Raw genomic sequence first — 21,803 nt, forward strand, 5'->3', positions numbered from 1 at the left:
CCATAGGATGTGGCTCGGGTGATATCCACGTCTAAATAGATATAATATCATTTAAATTTCCAAAAATAACGTTTCTACATGCGACTTATTATTAGCATTTTCCTTTTTTTTTCCTCTGAATAAATGCATCTGATAATTTTTGAATGCAACAACAACAAAAAAAAAGAAGCGGGTTTACAAGTACAAAAGTACAGGACTGTTTTATTGACACCTTTCCAGCAGGTAAAGTATGTATTCGAAACACTAAAATGTATCACACGTCAGAAAATCCCAAACATCGTTAAATATAATAATATAATTTATTCTATACCTATTTTATCTATCCAATCGCGAACGTTCATTTGCAACACGTGACCGTACAATATATTACGGTATTTGGATGCACGTGCGTACAAAAATCCTGTATTTTCTGTATTTGGACGCACGCGCGTACATAAAATCCTGTATTTTCTGTATTTGGACGGTTCAACAGTCCCATGTTAAACATACGATAAAGCCCGGAACGCGTGAAAATGTTCCGAATGTAAATCGGATGAAGTAGCTCTATGTACAGGGTTTGAGTATGCGTCTTGAAATCTTGATTTAATTTGAGTTTTTTTTTTGTTTACAACACACAGAAACGATTCAAGGGATAACACTGCTATCTGATTTAGATATTAAAACGTTCGTTAATAATCAAAAACTTAAAAATACAGTAAAAAGGATCATCAGATGTTGGAATATTTGAAAAGTCGCTTAAAGAAGCCGTTCCGGACGAAACCTAGAAATTGGTATCAGCCCTGACTGCTTGAGTAGCTACCTCAGCAGTTTTTATTTAACGGTTAAGAAACAAAATAGAGAAGATTATGAATGGCAACGGACGGGCGGTCAGCATTCAAAACATGTCTGCTCTATAATTCAGTTTTGGTCGGATCTTCACCAAACTTGCTGACAATGTTTGTGGGCATTACATCTCGGCCAATTTCGATAACCAGCCAAATTGTACCAGGCACTCTTTGATTATAGTTCTTGAATTACTCGAAAAACGGGGAATTTAGCCTTGTCCGCTCTTTTAAGCCGAACAGTTATCATCCGATCTTCACCAAACTTGCTGACAATGTTTGTTGGCATATAATATCTCAGCCAAGTTTTATTACCACCCAAATCGCCAAATGGCTGTTGTAGGGAGGTTGCACCATAAACTTTTTTTAATGATGATACGCAGAAAAAAACAACATTCAATGAATTACGTATGAAGTGAAATAAATATAGAATAAAAAGATTATTTAAGGTCTACCATTGTTCTGTATAATATATATTTGCACTCACACCAAGCTGGGAAAAACTATAAAAGGCAGGAATACAATATTCAGTGAAACATTTTTAATTTAAACTATTATTATAGTAAGATAAAATAGATATAGAATAAAAAGGTTATTTAACATTGTACTGTACAATACGAGATATATTTTGACTCGTACCCAGCTGAGAAAACCATATTGAACTCGCCTAGCGGCTCGTCCAATATGGTTTTCTCAGCTGGGTACTCGTCCAAATATATCTCCGTATTGTACAGAACAATGTTAAATAACCTAATAATATATAACGTATTACGCAACATAATTATTTATCAGTGCGCAAAAAACGACAGTCAGTGCTTCTAAAGGCGTTTCTTTAGTAACTTTAGAAATCTATGGTATCTATGCATCACTTGAAGAGAATGTACGGACTAAACCTACAGCAAAATTATGTAAAACAGAAATATTACTATCAGATGGCTCAAAAACATCCTTACCCTGGGTATGTAAAATTTTCTATCATCTTCTTTAGTCCGTATGGCAATTGAGCAAGATTAAAAACTTGAAGCTGTTATTCTCATATGTGTCTTAGGTTTTGTGTAAATATCTATAAAAGTATAACTATTGGCAATATTTGAAGATTTACATTCTGTTTGATAAACATATCAAGTTTATCGATCTCTTTTTTCGTTGTTGTTGTTTAATAGAAATAGTCATGAATTTTTTTCGAGAAACATACACGAGTTAGACATCATTAATATGACCAAAGAGAATAGTATCTTGAAAAGTTTGCTAATATCTTAAATCTCCTTAATGTTTGTAACAATCATTAAAGATATGTTGCCTTAATCTTCAATATCCCTTTCCATTTATAGAAGCGATGGCTCTTCATATGTTCCGCTGTATGTGTGACTGCGATAGTTGGGACCTTTCTTTATGTGTACTTGACCCAAAGGCCCAAGTAGGTATATGTTTTGCTTTTGTCTGTCTTTCTTAAAAAGCTCCTAGAGTGTAATCTTGTTTTTCCATTTTTAAACTATTTTGCTGAAAAGGAGAATAGCTAATGGATGTTTGTAATCATGTAAAAGGCTACAATACTGAATCAAGACAAACTAATCCTGCACAAAGCGCGTTAGTTGCGATTTTTATCAGTAACACCATAAATATAATAATTTGACTAGACTATGCGTAAATAAACATTTTTAAAACTGATAATTCATGTATAACTTTATTTATTTTGTTTCATGATAATATCAGTAAGTCGGAAAGTAAAAATGAAGCCAAAGCGGACACACAACAAAGCAGGAGAGCTTCTTACATGCGTGGGCCTGAAACAATGAACACTCTTCAAAGTAATGAAACACGGACAGGAATAAAGCCCACGACGCTGACAGACTCGCTCAGACTGCAAAGTGATATAGAATTGCTTTCCAGTAAGTATTGATATAAAACAGATTTTAACATCTTTGATTTCATGCCTGAATCCATTATCGAATAATTCGAGTAAGAAAAGCCTTTGTAAGCTACCAATCAAGACAATAGTAGACTTGGTTTTATCGAGTTTGTACATGGGAGATTATTATAAGGCGACTCACGTCATGCTCCTCTAGTGCCGATTTAAGCTGAACGCTATTGTATTAAAATTGAATGGATTCCATGATCCCAGAGGACAAGAAAATACTGAGTGCTGAGTCCAAGTATAAGAGTACTTTGTTCAAGTATGGGAAACTGTACACTTATAAGACTGCTGTTGCAATAGTGTTACTTTCAGACATTTATTACATATATTTTCGGAAGTCGTATTACTATTTTGTTATGTTTGACATAGCAGGCTCTTATTTTCATTGCGTTTATAGAACAGATATACGCGAAGAAAGAAATGGTATTAGAGATGGTAATGATTGTTTCAAATAAATAATTCTTTCTTATAACATCTCCATAAACATTTGGAAATATTGAACATGCAAGATATTTTCAATTAAATGTAAAAACTCTATTTCAGACAGTCGTGTTACTACAACATTAACAGTTAAAAATGCGGGGCCATATGGAATATGGTTTACACCACAATTTTGCCCAGAAGGAACGTTTGCAAATGGATTTAATATAAAGGTATGTACTTTTATTTTTTCTAATTGATTTGGTCCTTAACTATTGTTATAAAGTACATAAACCACGGTTCCTTTAACTGAACTTGGAAAATTAAGATATAGCTTAGAGAAGTCTAAAAATTGTAAGTGAAGTAAAATATTTTATAAATCTACGTTTCAACCAATACTTAAATAAACAGTCAATTAAATAAAAGCTGCAAGCCAGCTTCCCCACCCCTCCCATTAAGGATAAGTGAAATTATTATTTTGTAGTACCAACACCCTAAAGGACCTGGCGCCGACAGTACTGCACTAAACGCTATTAGCCTTCAGTGTGCCGACAAGAATGGTGGACAACAAAAGGAACACAGGCTTGTACAGTCTGCGGCAGGTCATAAAGGTCGCTGGATTGGAGATGTTTTCTGTCCAAAGGGAAAAGATGGTCCTCTATTCTTGCAGAGATTTGCGCTAAGGATGCAAACAAAGGTACATTTTTTATTATTGAATCATATTTCTACCTGCTTTAACAAGTATTTGAAAACAAATCCATGAATTGATTTCTTATGGAAAGTGTTTAAGTACTTGATTGGTCAGAATATTATATGGACGTCCTCTGAAATGGTGGCATTTTAGAAAATTCTTGTATGCTATCCCGAGATGTTCACAATAAATTCCATTAGAAAGCTATTCTACTGAAGATAATTTTTCTGTTTCAATTCAATACATTTAATAAGTAACTGTCTTAAATTATTTTGAATAGAGCAACTTATTTAATTTCAGAAACACGCTGGGGATGAAACCATGGCAAACGAAGTCCAATTTTCATGTCGTGATTTACACTGGATCCACCATCCTCATAAACTAGTAAGACCCATTGCAGAAGTCAAGGGCGAATATGGAAAATGGAGTAAGAAGTGTCCTAAAGGCTCGGCAATATGTGGTATCCAAACTCGAATTGGCAGTCATCTATCAAAGGGTGATAACACTGCTTTAAACGACGTTCGTTTCTTCTGTAGTGACTCTACCTTAAAGTGAAAATAGAATGTTTCACTTTCTGTACAAACTTGATTACAACTATGTGCTTGTATCAGAAGAGGTATTTTTCCAAAACCTGTTTAAGGGTAGAAGTTACTACGAAGTACTGCGTGATTTGTTAGAATTCACATTCTTAAATATGAGTGTGATTCTTTCCGTTTTTGGTTTTCTGGTGCCAGAGTTTTAACATTTATGAAATTGTTTTGTAAAAGGGAATAATTCTTTGTAAAAGTGATGTTATGCTAAGATGCCCCACAGACAAATGAGCTTATAGGCACATTTCAATGTACAGAAACATTTTTGATTTGTGTATGTTTGTTCAGTAAATGTTTGTTATTTTATGCTTCTGATGAAGATATCTTACGCCTGCGCAGGCGTATAACTGTTCTCGAATGTTTAGATATATTTCACATATTGTGTTTTCATATGTCCAATGTGCCGAATGTGCCACCTTTTGCTTTAATCATATAGTGGAAACTTCAAAATGATATTTTCCAACGACGACTCCCTGCCAACATTTTTCCATTAATCGGATTCATCGTCACTTTTGAAGAGAGTAATATCCTTTTCACTAGAATGTTTTTGAAACATTAAAAGCCTTTTTGTCAGAAACCGCTCGCTTGATTTTAAAATTAACATACACATAAATGTCCTTGAGGTGACCATTAAGGAAGATCGTTCAAATTAATCTTAATTGTCAAAAACATGGCGGCAAGAACTTAAAATGGAAAAAATCGTCAAACGGCATATTTTCCTACTTTTAAATGATTTCACAGAAATGTTCCTTGGTTGACAATCTCTCAAGATTTTCTAAGTTATTCCGATCCATAAAAGATGGCAACTGGAGGGGGTGTTATTAGTTTTCTCTATATGTGCATAATAATCGAAACTTTAAAAAACTTGTCAGAAACTGCCTGTCCGATTTTTTAAAATTTATTTATTTATTTATTTATTTATTTTTATTTGTGTGTGTGTGTGTGTGTTTGTGTGTGCGTGTGTGTTTGGGGGTGGGGGGGGGGTCAAAGTTTTAAACACATGCATGTTGATTGGGTGACTCTTTACAAGCTTGATCAAACTATTCTGATTCGTCAAAATCCATGACCACCAGTTTGCATGGTACGTATGTAGTGGAAACATCAAAAAAAGTTCTTGTCAGAAACTGCTTGCCTTATTTTAAATTAATTTTAATAGATGTTACCTCACTGACCATTAAAGTCGTTCTGCGCGTTCGGATCATTTTTTTCTACAATGTAGAGTTTGATTAAACCCTGATTTTTCATAACTTCAGAATGTACATTAAAAAGAAAATTAGGCAAATAAATAGATAGGGGTCGTGAGCCTATTTTGCCACTAGATTGATAGGAAAATTTTTAATTCTATACAAGTTCTCGGAGACTCCTGATGAGAGTCTAAGAGAAAATCACAATTTTGATGACACTTTTTCTACAATGTAGATTTTTTATGAAGCTTCTCACAATTGTAAGCGGGTTATCACTATTCATGTAGTGTCCAAGCTTTACTTTACGTCTTTTACAGAAGACGATAATTGCTTAAATTGTTAAACAAAGTCGGGCACATGCCCCTCTTAATGCATTGAAATCCTGTTTACAGACGGATTAGTTTACTTACTAAATGTAGATTAAATGTGACTTTGTTATTATTATTATTATCATTATATACCACATTTATATAGCACTCTTTTCATATAAATATACGTTCAAAAGTGCTTTACATAAAAGCATCTATATAGTGTTCAATAAAAATTGGTAATTGAACTATCATAGAATGAATTTAAAAATACATTACGGTAATAAGATACGTAGCGTTTTGAATTACAGGTAAGCTGATCAAAACATGAAACATAATCAATAGCGTAAACAATTAATTGATCTATCAAAGTTACAGGTAACAGGTTAGAACAGAACAGAACAGAAGATATCCTACATTTTGACTTGCGCTCAGTATAAATATAGAATAAAAATAGTACTAGTTGAAAAACGTTTATTTGCTCGATTATAAGTAGGGAATAACGCCGTATTTACCAAAGCGACCACAGTTATAGGTCGTATTGAGACTTTCCGGCAGGAACACCCCAGATGTCCCTCCCGACATTATATTAGGTACGTGCGGGCACCTGTGTAAAATCATAGATATTCTTTAAGTCAGCTGGATGGCTTTCTCACATGAATGAATCCTACACCCCAGGCAAAGCCTCGAAACCACAGCGGAGAGAGGGGCACGTTATTCAAAGTGAGCGACCTGATTCACGCGGCCACGAAAGCCCCACTAATAGAATAATGAAAGCCAGCTATTTATGCTTTATATAGATCAATACTTGACGAAGAAAGCTTGTAATCTTTTTGTTAAGAAAATTTAGAAATGTCAATTAAGATAAATATTGACCTTTTTTGTGTCGCCTTAAAGATTTTTATTTATTTCCAAAAATATATATCTAAAACAGACAGCAATTTCAAAAGCTGACCTACTTTTCAAAACGGTATTGTACGTAATAAAACTTAGGTAATAATACTGGTTTACAAATAAAATACAAAACGCAAAAAGCAAATAACGGAACGCAAATAGCAATAAAACATGTCGCAATGGGATTCCATACAAATCTGATATCATAATTGATACTTTTCCAGCAGGTGAAACATATATTCGAAACAACAAAACGTATCACACGTCAGAGGGCTCCACACAATATGTATTACATGTTCTTATTGTTTAGTACCAAAGCTTTGTACTTGCTTTTTTCGAGGTCCTCAAATGCTAATTTACCAATTGACTTAACTATAAAATTATTTGACCATACAGTCCTGCCAATCTTAACTTATGGGAGCGTAATTTTTGGATTTATAAATCGTGTAATTTTAGAAATGTGCACAACAAATTCCTCAGAATAACAACTAAAGTTAGGCGTTCAACCCCTACTGCATTTCTGTATGGCGAACTCGATAAATTTCCCGTTTCAATAATAGTGAAAAGTTGTATGTTATTTTATTGGGATCTTCTGTTAACCTGTAAAGATAGCATTTTGGCTCTCCAAATTTATAAGTATATGTTAAAACAACCGAATAGAATTCCAAATGGATAAACACCATAAAAGACATACCCGATTCTGTTGGTCGCCCCGTTTTATGGGAAAATCAGTTTCAAATTAACCAGAAAATTCTCCATAAACACTTATCGACCAATTTCAGCAGAGCTCAAAAGTCAAATAAGGGTTTTTTTACTGTTTAAAGAAGTCCATACCGTGAATGTATAAAAATCGCTAGAAACTTGTGCGATTTTGGTCTAATGAGCTTGTCACTATGTCCGTACTCATCCGTACTAAAAATGTGTTCGTGCTCACAATGTCACGAGTGTAAAGTAATAAGTCTTGTTCCTGTTTACCAAATTTTCAAGTAAAATGTAAAATAATTGGTAATGTCATGTTTGTAATAACGAGAAATATAAAAAAAGTCATTTTAAAGCCTTCAGTATATGCTTTTGACAGTGTTGATTCCTGGGCTCCGTATATGGATATTTAAAACATGTTTACCGTTTCCAAGAAGAACAAAGGAATGGTAATTAAAAATGTACCGGAATCGTAAAGTCATCACATATGAAAATATTCACGCAAAAATAGCGACAATTCAATATTTTTTGTTCTGGTCTGAACTCTAATTCACCAATACCTTTGTCCAGCAGACTCAAAGGTGACCGCAGTTAATTGATAAGTTCTGTATATAAGCGCTGCTGATTTAAATATTTAAATGCATTATGTTTCAGAGTAATCAAAAGACTTTAGCAGCTTTAAGTGTTTTTCATTTGACTTTGAATAAAATTGTATTTGTTAAATTTATATACATGTATTCATTTTTTTCTTGTTTATTCTTTTTTATAAGTCGGTCAGTCAGTCAGTCAGCCAGCCAACTAAGAAGTAATTTTAACCAAGTTATGTTTTTATAGATATACATGTAAATAACCGATAAATACAGCTAGTTCAGGGTCTAACTAAGCACATCACAAATATAGTCAAATGAAATACTAATCTGTTTCATTCTTCAGTCTATTTTAAGGCATAAGAAACGTTACTTGTTACAAACAAAATTATCAAAGAAATAGGGTCTTAAACATATATTCCAAAGCATAGGGTAAAGCTACTAAACTAACAGGAAGTGTCGAAAATATTGATTTATGTACTTCATTGTCACCATAAGACGACTTTCCTGACAGATTCATATGTTTGTTAAACCAAGTTGACATAATGTCCGACATATGGTGACGTTGCAACTTTAAATGGGTGAACAAAGACCACAGGTGCCCTTCCGGGCATGGTTAAAATCCGGGATGGTGCCTTTGGGTAGAACTACCGATCTAAAGCCAGCTGAATTATATGAAACAATTCTAGATCCCTTGCTGGGCTCTGGGCCCACAGTGTTATATGGGTCAGCAAGTAGCACCATGCAGTTCTAAAGTAATTCGCGACACATAGGCCAACTTCAGTGAACTGTGACTGGGTGGTTAAATATGGCCTTTGTCAGTCACACAAACGTATTGTCTGTAGGTATTGACCTGGCACTCATTAATTTTCGCCAATATTTTCGGAGGTTTTCGTCAATTTACGCAATATTTGTGTTCTGAAAATTTCTATATTATTAAAGTAACATATACAGTTAACCGATGACACGGTGGTGTAGTGGTAAGGTGTCTGACTTCTACGCACGTTACCACGGGTTCGAAAGCACCTTATTACATTCTGATGTAATGTAATGTTATCGTTACCTGTTTAATTGTTACATTATGCATCATACATCATGAATTTTAATTTTTTTCGCTTAGTATTTATTTTCAGGAACGCTGGAGACAAGTAATTTGTCTTTTTTCCTAACATACTTTTAAAACAATTTTATTCCATTTTTTACAACGGGTAAATATGATAACTTTTAATGAATGAAACATAAATATACGTTTGATCAAATAAGTACGTTTGCATATAAAATTTGGGGAAAAAAAGATATGGTCAGACATAGGACTCGAACCCACAATCCTGATATTTGCAGCTAAACGCTTTGTCCGCACAGTTACCTGCACATGCGACAGTTTATCAATTAAGAATTATATATTTGTAATGTATATATGGGAAACCGAAAATTAATTTACGGAAATATATGGAATATGCATGAGTGCCAGGTCAATACTTACGGACAATATCTGAAAAAAAATCTCTGATGTTTTGTTTACATAAAGTCAATGTAATTATCTTGAATCAAACCAGATCATCGGTATTTAAAGCTTAATCTTCGGACGCAATACTACACAAACCAAATCTATTTATACTACCTAGTTAATTGCGTTGATAGAGATCAGATATATAATAGTGTTAACCTATTTTTAGAAATAAAAGTAGCTGGAGCAAACGAAACTACAGAAATTCTAACTGACATATTGTACTGGAGTGATAATGCAGACAAGATAATTTTTATCACAACAAAAACAATATCAAAAAGAGGACACACTTAAGCACCAGTATACAAGACAACACACGCAGCATATAGCATATAAAATGGGTACGGACAAAAGCTCTCTGGTTTTGCAATTCGTAATTCATCTAAAACATCTTACGTATAATATTTTGAACTTGCTGTAATTTATGTTAATAGTGACCTTGTAGTAAAATTTATTTGTTATATAAATATTCTTCTATTTCGAAGCAAATTTCAGCAAAATGATATAAACATCCACAGGATTTGGCTTTGGGTAATATACACCTCTTAATATCTAAATGTGGATAGATATAATACAATCTAAATTTACAGCATTGGTCCAAAAATAACGCCTTTAAAACCAACGTATTAGCTAGTTTGGTTGAAATTCTTTCGAAAAGATACATCCGTCATCATTTTTTTTCACGCGATAAAAACGAAAAAGATAATAAGGCGGGTTTATAAGTACAAGACCTCATTTATTGATATCTTTCCAACAGACAAAGTATATATTCGTATTACACGTAAGAGGATTCCAAACATCGTTAATTATATAATAATGGAATGTGTCTGACGGATCAGGTGGAGGACTCTATGATTAGTAGTTCTTAAATCCCACCAGGACTGAGCTATTCTGATTTCCGTCTTCTGGCCTGTTTCGTCGGGCCCTTAAGGGTGTTTTCCTTGTTGCTCTGTCTTCTGCAAAGACATTGAGTACATGCGTATTAGGTTCTTAAGGACTGCATTTTTATATTATATTTACAAGGGCATCTTTGTGTTTTACATAACATACCTTCTGTTGCCTTTACGTATGTTAGGATTTCACCTGGCGGGAATTAATTTTATTTACACTGTCTTGTAACTTTGGAACATTGTGGGGGTAAGAGTGAGGTTAGGTGCACCATAAACCGGTTTAAACTCCCCAGTGGTGGTTTTGCCACTGACCGTTCCAAGGCGGTGCCCCACTGTGTTCCTGTATTTGTTTGTTTTGTCCTTTGGTGTTTCATTTTCTGTGTTGTTTGCGAGGGTTGTTCGTGTGTGTCTTTGGGGAGGCTGCGTGTTTTGAACGTGGCTTTCCATGTTGGATATTCTTCCTTGTTTTATATATAAGGTACTGCGTACCATTATAATTTATAAGTGTGCAGAAAGTCTCGACCGACAAAGTCAACGCTTTATTGTTTGTTTAGTAAGTTTAGAAAAATATCATAAGTATACTAAAATTGCATGTAAAACTTGTTTATGAATTAATTTACCTTGGCAATCTAGAAATTGCAGTTAATTATGCTTATTTGTCTTCTGACAGGCTGATGAGACAGATATAAATAAGAATGGAGAAATTAAACTGGGTATGTATTATATCATTGCTGTTTTAGTTGGTATGGCAATTGAGATTGAAAACTTAATTTTAGCTTCTATACTTATATGTCTGTAAAGTTTTGTATAAATATTTATAAAAGTATAAAAATTGGTAATATTTGAGTATTTACTTTCTGTTTGATATCAAGTTTGTCTCTTTTTGTTGTTGTTGTTGTTGTCCTTAAATAAGAATCCTTCATTTTTTCGAGAATTATATACGAATTGAACATAATTCAGATGACCCCAATATAATACTTAATAGTATCTATAAGTTTGCTAATATCTCAAATCATCTTAATTTTTGTTACAATTTTTTTATAAGAAATCACCTTTAAAGATATATTGTTTTATTCTACTTTTTCCATTAATTAACATTCACAGAAGTGCTGGTTGTTGGCGTGTTCCACTGTATGTGTAATTGTGATAGGCGGAGCCTTTCTATTTGTGTATCTCGCTCACAACATAAAGTATGTATACTTCTTGCTTTTGTCTTTCCTTCTTATAAAGTTCCTAACGTGTAATCTTGTCATCTTGTAATAATTGCGGATATTTCTAAATTGTATTCTGGTACTTATGTGCAAATTTTGAGTTATGCTCAACCTGGGCCTAGAGGGTGTGGGTGGTAGTTTGCATTTCCACTACTGTCCATAAACAGGCCCAATCAAACGGAGTCTGCTAATTTTTTATTTATTTCGTGTTGTGCGACATGTGGTTTTCCACATTTTTATTTTGTTGTTCCAATTTTTAAAATACTTTTGCTTAAAAGGAGAACAGCCAATGGATGGTTGTAATTATGAAAACGGTTATAATACAGTATCAAGCCAAACAATTCTGCACAAAGCGCATTAGTTGCTATCCTTCAAGTTTTATTGGATGACGTTAATGAGTAACATCATAAATAAATTTGACAAGACAATGCGTAAATTAACATTTCTAAAACTGACCATTCATGTTTAACTTTATTTATTTTGTTTCATGATAATACCAGTAAGTCGGAAAGTAAAAACGAAGCCAAACCCGACACACAACAAAGCAGGAGAGTTTCTTACATGCATGGGCCTGAAACAATGAACAATCTTCAAAGTAATGAAACACGGACAGGAATAAAACCCACGACGCTGACAGACTCGCTCAGGCTGCAAAGTGATATAGAATTGCTTTCCAGTAGGTATTGATATAAAACAGATTTTAACATCTTTGATTTCATGCCTGAATCCATTATCGAATAATTCGAGTAAGAAAAGCCTTTGTAAGCTACCAATCAAGACAATAGCAGACTTGGTTTTATTGAGTTTGCACATGGGAGGTTATTATAATGCGACTTCCGTCATGCTCCTCTAGTGCCGATTTAAGCTGAACACTATTGTGTTAAAATTGAATGGATTTCATGATCCCAGAGGACAAGAAAATACTGAGTGCTGAGTCCAAATATAAGAGTACTGTGTTCAAGTATGGGAAACTGTACACTTATGAGACTACTGTTGCAATAGTTCTACTTTCAGACATTTATTACATATGTTTTCGGAAGTCATATTACCATTTTGTTATATTTGACATAGCAGACGCTAAGGCAAATGATATTCTGCATTATACTCTTATTGCACTTTTCATATTGCGTTTATAGAACTGATATACGCGAAGAAAGAAATGGTATTAGAGATGGTAATGATTGTTTCAAATAAATCATTCTTTCTTATAACATCTCCAAAACATCTGCAAATATTGAACACGCAAGATATTTTCAATTAAATGTAAAATCTCTATTTCAGACAGTCGTGTTACTACAACATTAACAGTTAAAAATGGGGATCCATATGGAATATGGTTTACACCACAATTTTGCCCAGAAGGAACGTTTGCAAATGGATTTAATATAAAGGTATACTAGTATACTTTTATTATTTCTATTTGATTTGGTCCTTAACTATTGTTATAAAGTACATAAACCATGGTTCCTTTAACTGAACTTGGAAAATAGTACTTAATTGGTCACAATATTATATGGACGTCCGCTGAAATGGTTGTATTTTAATACATTCTTGTATGCTATCCCGACATGTGCACAATAGATTCAAATGGCAAATTCAGAAAGCAATTCTATTGAAGATAATTTTTCTGTTCCAATTCATTGTATTTAATAAGTAACTGACTTCAATCATTTTGAATGGACCAACTTGTTTAATTTCAGAAACGAACTGGGGATGACACCGTGGCAATCGAAATCCGATTTTCTTATCGTGATTTACAGTGGTTCCACCATCCTCATAAACTAGTAAGACCCATAGCTGGAGTCGAAGGCGAATACGGAAAATGGAGTAAAAAGTGTCCGAAAGGCTCGGCAGTATGTGGGATTCAAACTCGAATAGAGGGCCATCTATCAAAGGTCGATAACACTGCTTTAAACAATGTTCGTGTCTTTTGTTGTGACTCTAGTTATAGTGAAAGTTGAATGTTTCACTTTCTGTACAATTTTGATTACAATTACGTGCTTGAATCAGAACAGGAGTTAGAACGAAGTACTACGTGATTTGTTAGCTATTAACATAAACTATATACAGTGGCGTCCTCACCATTTTATGTACTATAATTACATATCTGATCTCATAGTTCATAATCAATATTCAGTCGTAGGTATAATTATATAGTAGTCTTACAAATTGCGTTCGAAAATAAACAAATCTACGCTTTAAGTATTTATGAATGATTTCCAAGTGGTGACTCATAATCAACATTGTGTTTTAATTTTATCTAAATAAAACATGATTGACAGATACCATATTTGCCCAAACAAATTCCAAGTATAGCATTTATCTCAATAAATTTGGATCGTTTGTAATTTAGCCACTTCATATATATTTGGCCTAGGTGTCTACAACTACTTTGGTTTTTAACTTATTCTTACCTCTACCAAGAAAGAGGCATATGTAGCCGAATGGTAATGGTTGCTGACCTCTCACTTTAGTGGGTTCAGAATCCCTCAAGGGATGTAGAATGGTTTCATGAAAGGAAATGATTTTGTGGGCTTCAATGTCGGTAGCTCTACCGAGGTGCCACCCCAGGTCTAAATAATGTCAAGAAGGACGCCTGTGCTCTTTCTCCAAATAAATAAAAACTGTAAAGTCGTAAATTATGTCTGTGTAATAAAAAAAAACACCAAACGAATTTGTCAGGAAAATCATCTACTGGTGACAATGAAATATTGACATACTTTCAATTTTTCTATCAAAATTATACTCCCAATACATCTGTAAAGTAAAATGTTGATCAGCTTCTCTGAATTCGCTTTATGCTTCAGAAAAGAAATACTGATCTAAATTATATGCATGTTTACGCTTGTTTCGATGACCATTCTATTTGCAACAATTTTGAAATTTTACATTGAAAGACAATAAATGAATAAATGTGAAATATCAAAGTGTCTACTACTAATTCGGCTCTTGAGCAGTTTAAGTCAAGTCAATGAACATGTTTATAACGAAATGTAACATAGCACAAATGTGATGCCTTATTTAATCATTAAAATATGTAAAATGATCCTTTGGAAGCATAGAATGCAACCAATCAGAATAATAGCAAACTTGGTTTGACTGAGTCTGTTCACGAGAAGTAATGAAATGTACAACACCTCTCACGCTCCCTTAGCACCGGCTCAAGCGGAACTCTATTACACATAAATTATGTTAAATGGACTCCATGATCCCAAAGGATCAGAAAATATAACAACACTGAATCCAAGTACGTGATTACTTGTAACAGTCGCCACACTGCACTTAAAGATTGCTGTTGTGATAATTGATAAATCTGTGAAAAGATGTTTTGGAAGCATAGAATGCATCCAAGAAGAATAATAGCAGACTCGGTTTGAGAGTCTGTTCATGAGAGGTAATGGAACGTGCAACACCTCTCATGCCCCCTAGCACTGGCTTAAGCGGAACTCTATTAAATCACATATATTGAATGGAATCCACGATCCCTAAACACATATTGAATTGGTTATTCGATGAGCAGAATAGTTTGACATCATTTGCGTTCTTATGGAAATATTCCACAAGACATGTTACCATTTCCGGTACTGGCGTATATAAACAATGGAGCTTGACGAACTATCATTTGGTGCCATACATGCGGGAAGAAACGGTTCTGTCATATTTTATCTAAATATGACAATAACAGACATACATATTAGAATCGAATTTTTTTATAGCAAACCGTGTTTGAACACTCTTTATACACTCTGGTGGTTATAGAAGGAGAAGTTTAGGTATAGAAGAAGTTTATTCAATATAATCACCATAATAGACCTTTATCACGGACACGGACATGGAAATGGAAATGTAAACGTACTCTGTACTTCAGTCAAATTTAAAGGGTTTTCTCGGACACGTTTTAGGAAGCTTGGTAACTTGTAATTACTAGTATGTGTGCATGGAGAACATATATAATTATAGATAATACACATTTTTAAAAAAAAATTGTGTACACGGATAAAGGTGTAACCAAGTAAGGTTACACTTTATAAGCTTGCAGAAAACCATGAATGCGGTCGAAAAAAACGTAAGTATGTGGGAAAGGGTTTGGTGTACTGAAACAACATGAAGAAACACGAAAAGAATATGGATAAAAAAAATACAAAAATAACTGAGGTACGGTGTACGAGTGTATCAGGGTAGAGTAGAAGGGTCTGGGTGTTTGGGGGAGGGGGGATACTTAAGTATTAAAAGAGGAGAGAGCATAAAATTTTATTATGTTTTAGTAGTCAGAGTGTTTGAGTTAGTGGGATACTTAGAAACAATATGAGCTTAAACACGGCCATTAAACATTGGCCCCACCTGTTTTTGTTGGCGAGTGAGGCGAGTGGAAGAAATAGCTAATGATACTTCCGAGGTGGCGAAGAAAGACTACTTTCTGTAACAATCTGAAACTGTATTTCAATAAACGGGAAATATAGTTCCATTCATAAACAACCGTAACTTTTACTGTTTTGCGCTATCACTTTTGACAGCAGTGAAATAGAGCCTGTTCCAAACGAGTTACATTTTGGCCATATGTTCCGCCCCGATTTGTACAACGAAGTAGTACCGATTTGTTTGAGAATCATACTTTATTACAAAATATATGATGTGGTTAACTGAATGTTTTTCAGTCGTCTATATACATTGTTGACATACAAGATGGAGCCAAGGCCGCTGTGTAGGCGTTAAGAACCAGAGTTGGAGACTATGAGATATCTTCCCCTTAAAGAGAATTCCTATATTTTTTTTCCTTTCATAGAATTTTTTTAAATTCACATATATGATAGGAAAATTTGTGCTGAAAACAATGAACAAATAAAAACAGTAGGTCACCAGGCTTGTTTTTGTGAAAAATTGTTTTGAACACACCCACTGTTGCTGAAACTGCAAGCGATTTTTCAACATTTTCATAATGTTCTGCTTTTTTATAAATACCAACCAAAATATACATCCAGGCAGCACAATACGGTTTTTTTCTTTTTACAGATTTTATTATATACTTATCTGATATCATAGTCATATTTGTAATACTCTACCCTTACAATAATGGGTACAAACGAAAAAAAAATTGTTTCATATTTACTTTTGTGAACTTTTTTCAATGAAAAATACCCATAGTGAAGAAATTTTTTTTTAACTTTTGAAAAAACTCTTTCATAAAATTTTTTCTTTTTCTTCTTGTGTATAGATAATTGTATTGTCAGCATAAAAATGGCTAAAAATGTATGGGTCACCATGCTAAATTTTATGTTAGGACCGCTAGAATACAACACCTGTTCGGACGGAAATGGCGCGAACCTGGCCAAATTGATTACATGTATGTCTGCTAAAAGTTTAAATAAAGTTTTAAAAATTCTTAATTCTTTCTATAATTGAATACTAAATAATCTGAAAGGTGATATTGTCTTATCAGTACTAAGTCAATTATCTTACATTATATGAACAACACTGTCTTTGTACTAAAATGCGATGTGAAAACACAACCACAAAAATAGCAAGATACCTGTCAGGCATGATACTTGTCAATACAACATAAACCAGTATCAACATTTGATTACTGATATAACTTATCAAAAATGTTATTTCATTCAAAAATCCTCATGTTAAAGATTGTCTGTTCCATGTTTCAACAAATGTTCACTTCAGCTCAGTTTTCCATAGAAAGTGTCGGCTGCGCAGAAAGATGCGCATAAAAAACTATAGGAATTCCCTTTAACAAGAATAACCCTTTAGTAAGGGATTTTGATTATAGGGGCAGTAGTTAAAAAGGCATTAAAAAGCTCGACATAAACAATTTACAAAAAATATAAGGGTTTGATGAGTATAAGGGCAATTTATCGTGAAATTTAGAATGTGATCAACTTTGACCCGATATCAAAGAGAAACACCGACATCGACGTCTGTGCAAGTATTATATAGCCCTTCTTATTCTTCTAATTAGAGAGCTTGAATTAGTTGAGCCCAATAACTGTAAATAAGAATGAGATATTACGATGAAATTTTGCTTATAGGTAGCTTTTCAAGATAGAAAGAATTGGATATATTTGGGGCGGCTGGAGCTTGTTTCTTACTGAAGATAGAGACACAGGTTTTTGGCCAATATATAAAGTTTGGAATGACATAGTAGAGAGTTCGAGATTTCAACCTTGCCTTTCCCTTCAACATCTCTCATATATATTTGGGGTAAAACGTCACCGATATGCGTGTATTTTATTTATATCAGACGTTGCTACTAAAGTTTTCCATGTAATATCAAGTAAGCCTAAGACTTCTCTTTATTACTATGTGAAATAAAAAGTTTAGTTTCAGGATTTCTGCTTATCAAATTATTCGATTATCCATATGTATAATTAGACTAAATTTGATGCGAAACACTATCAATAAGTATACGAATAATGAAGAATGATTTTATCTAAATACATTGAATTGAACCTGGAAGTATGAAGTTATCAACTGATTTTGAGAAACTTTGAGATTTTGTTCAAACTTTAACTTCTACGGCATATTTGTGTCCCCAGGCGGTATCGATTATACTAGATGTACCTTTTTGTCGTATGAAGTGAAGTTTTGAACGTCCAAAGATGTGATATCACGAAAGTCAAAACTTCAGTCTTTTTACATCTACTCTGTCCACATACTCGGCATCAAAGACTGAAATCTGGATGGAGGCACATGGCATGACATTTGGTGGAACATTTTATTTTCACTTCCAAACAAAATCAATCCGTTTCTGCCGGACACTTAATACAACAATTGCGTTTTAATTATAAACAAAAAATGGTACTAGTAAGACGGAAAATTCTTTTGAAGTACGAGACAATTTCAGATCTATGATATCATGATGCGAGAAGTTTCCTATTAGCCGTATGGGATAACTCCATTCTTTACATGCACGGACCAAGAGTCTGGCAGAGGGGCATTGCGGGTCATTCCCCCTTTGATTCTTACATTTTACAAAGAACGTCGGTCTTGAAACTCGGTGTGAGTCATCACCCCCACCCCCCTGGTGACTTGGCACGAGAGTTTGGCATCATACAGAGTCATAGAGTGCCATGATGTCAAAACGTATGATATCACTAGGGTATCCTACATTTGTTTCAAATCGCTTGTTAAATGTATTCATAAACTGTGTATATTGACTCATGTTATCAACATACTCTTTTAAAAGGTTAGATTTTCATCAGGTACATTGTTTATGAGAGACTACAAGTAAAACGCGTCTTTTAAGGAATTCGATGTACAAAGTACCAGTTCAAAGTGAAAAAAAAACACTTTAAGAAAAAACTATGAAATACTAGTCAAGAGCATAACGGATGAATCTGTCGGTTATTTTTATGGTCATGCCTTTTGTGTTTGATTTATCGCACATATTTAACTTAACTTCAAAGTATATCGAGAAATGCATTTGTTATAGTTGGTGCCTCAGGTTTTTGTTAAAATATTAACTGTATTATCTTTCAAGAACACCATCAACAATAGAATACGCTGATATGATTATTAGCTCGACTTCTCGAACGTAGAGCTATTGCACTCGCCCCGGTGTTGGTGTCGGCGTCGGATTTGGTTAAAGTTTTTGATAAAAAAAATCTCTGTTACTATCAAAGTTATTGACTTGAAACTTAAAATGGTTATTTACTATCACAGTCTACCCCATGAGAAACAATCCCCATAACTCTGATTTGAATTTTGACAGAATGATGCCCCTTCTTAACTTAGAATATTTTGTCATATTTTTTGATAAAGTCAGATATCTCTGTTTCTATTAAAGCTTTGACTTGAAACTCAAAATAGTTATTTACTATAAAAGTCTACACCAGGACCTTAACTCTGATTGAATTTTGACGGTGTTATGTGCCTTTCTACGTTGGAGTTTTTACTGGCAAATCTCTAATTCAGTCAAGCACTGCGAATAATCGAGCGCGTTGTCTTACGGACAGCTCTTGTCATTTTTATTTTCACCCATGTATGATTTACAATCGTGCATTGTATATTGACGTCATTTTACATAAAACTTAAATGTTCGGAGCAACACCAATGAGTTTTTACATTGTTCACATTGTATGTTTTTTTTTTGTTGTTTTTTTTTTTTTGCGGGTGGGGAAGGGGGTTGTTGTTGTTTTTGTTTTTTATCGTAATCGCACTAATATCCATGTGATGAGATTATATTAATTTATTAATTGAAATGTTTTTAATTTAATTTTCTTTTTTAAAACCTCTTGTAAAAGTCCTGCCCTTTCGGACAATTTATATCAAAATGCACGAAAAGAAAGGATCATAATTACGGAAAAATTGAATGGGCGGGGCGGATTAAAAGAAGTAAGGTTCATTCTAAGGCTTGAAATCTCAAGGAATTTTAATCGAACTTCAACTTAATACGTTAACTTCGAAGAGACGTTGAAGGGGAAGGCGAAGGTTGATATTTCAAACTCTCTGGTGTCACATATTTCACTCCAAGCATTTCTTACATAAGCACTTAATTATTTACTTTTGCTTGTGAAACACATAACATTTTGCTAACAATTTTTGTTTAAACAGGCTGAAAAAATTCATTTGAAAATAAAATCACTTTCTTATGGAACTTAAACTTTTCTCCGATTTATCAGTCTAGCATGGTAAACCTGTCAACCTGAGTTGTTCAGATTCATTTGTCCGAAATGGCTTAAACATGCATAGTTTTGTCTTATTGAATTTTCGCATTTTTCTACGAGGGTCTCGAACCCGCAGCCTTCCACCTCTACAGTCCTCAATTTACTCAAATTACGAAGACGAGTATTGTGTATGCGTACCTTTGTACCTAATTTGCTCAGATTTGTTGTCAGAGATGTCTTAAATGTACCATTTTATCTTGTATAATCTCGAACCAGGGGAGTACCTTAAACCCCATCTCTATTTGGAATAGGGGTCGGCCGGGTTCGAATTCCGGTCCAGGCACTGGAAATTTCTGAGATGCTCTTGAGTGTCTCCCACCTGACTAAGAGGCTTGTACTAGTTCTTCCCATGAAAGACGGCTTCGCTTGTACCGGTGTTAACACAGGTTACATTAAAGAACCAGACTGTCTATTCGCAAAGAGCTACGCTAAGTTAGCCGGACAGGCCTGTATCTAAAAAGAATTTTTCTCCATCTGTTCAGGGAACTTTATTTCACTCTAAAATAGAGAAAAGTGGAAACTTCAAAGGTCGCTCAACACGACAGAAACGAAAATGTTGCAGGCTCGGTTTGATTGAGCCTGTTCATGGACGGTAGTGGAAATGCATGCTACCGTCCACGCCCTCTAGCCCCAGGTTGAGCAGAACTCAACATTTACACATGCTAAAAGTACAAAAAGCAATTCTGAGACATCCGGAGATGTATTCAAACGGCGGTGAACATGGAACCTTCAATGGTACACGTGTTGAGGCGTATAATTTCATGAAGAGCGGCGTTTGGTCCCCAGATAAAGTAAAGGGTTGGCCCTAAACGAGAAAACAATGGGCAGAACTAAACAAACAGAAATTTAGGAAGGGGATCTGACGTTATGGAGCCTGCGTATCACAGGAACTGTCAAAAGACAAAATTAAAACGCAGGCACCATATCCAAGGGGTGATTAAACAATACCAAAGGCTATGAAAGCGGGAGTATTGGAACCACCCAGGCCGAAATGGTCATGTTGAGAAACTAAACAGTACCAGTAACACGACATAAAAGTCCTGCTGAACTATCTAAGAAGATCGAAATATAACAGCCCTGATTGAATGTACGGGGAGACTTTTTACGGCCGCCACACGGCACAAACAACGCTGCTGTGAAACTTCACAGGTCGCTCAACGCGACAGAAACGGAAATGTTGCAGGCTCGGTTTGACTGAGCCTGTTCATGGACGGTAGTGGAAATGCATGCTACCGCTCTTGTCAGATCGTTCTATGTCTGTTCTAGTAGAGGGTGAATTTCGCGCCCTGTGTGGTTGCGCTATTTGTAAAGCGCCTTTGAAAATGTTTATCATGAAAAAGGATATAAATCTGGTATAACATAACATATTTGGACTCAAGTTATGCAGGCGGGTAATGTGTACATTTCAACATGA

General features: G+C 34.4%; 2 protein-coding genes across 3 annotated transcripts; both read left to right on the plus strand.

Moving 5' to 3' along the window:
• Positions 1-1,610: 1,610 nt before the first annotated feature.
• Positions 1,611-5,392, plus strand: LOC128557784 (vitelline membrane outer layer protein 1 homolog). Its single transcript, XM_053546066.1, has 6 exons — positions 1,611-1,779; positions 2,153-2,238; positions 2,535-2,710; positions 3,280-3,389; positions 3,641-3,853; positions 4,148-5,392. The coding sequence occupies exons 3-6, from the start codon at positions 2,596-2,598 to the stop codon at positions 4,400-4,402; spliced, it is 693 nt and encodes a 230-aa protein (XP_053402041.1). The 5' UTR covers positions 1,611-1,779; positions 2,153-2,238; positions 2,535-2,595; the 3' UTR covers positions 4,403-5,392.
• A 4,457-nt stretch (positions 5,393-9,849) lies between these two features.
• Positions 9,850-14,065, plus strand: LOC123548754 (vitelline membrane outer layer protein 1 homolog). Of its 2 annotated transcripts, none has more exons than XM_053546065.1 (6): positions 9,850-9,957; positions 11,177-11,219; positions 11,611-11,696; positions 12,218-12,393; positions 12,999-13,108; positions 13,418-14,065. In XM_053546065.1, exons 2-6 carry the CDS (start codon positions 11,202-11,204, stop codon positions 13,676-13,678), a joined length of 651 nt encoding a protein of 216 aa, XP_053402040.1. In that variant the 5' UTR covers positions 9,850-9,957; positions 11,177-11,201; the 3' UTR covers positions 13,679-14,065. The 2 variants fall into 2 exon arrangements, with proteins under 2 accessions (XP_053402040.1, XP_053402039.1); XM_053546064.1 differs by lacking the exon at positions 9,850-9,957 and adding an exon at positions 10,798-11,059.
• Positions 14,066-21,803: the final 7,738 nt, after the last annotated feature.

The sequence above is a fragment of the Mercenaria mercenaria genome, chromosome 6, assembly GCF_021730395.1.
Source record: "Mercenaria mercenaria strain notata chromosome 6, MADL_Memer_1, whole genome shotgun sequence".
NCBI lineage: Eukaryota > Metazoa > Mollusca > Bivalvia > Venerida > Veneridae > Mercenaria > Mercenaria mercenaria.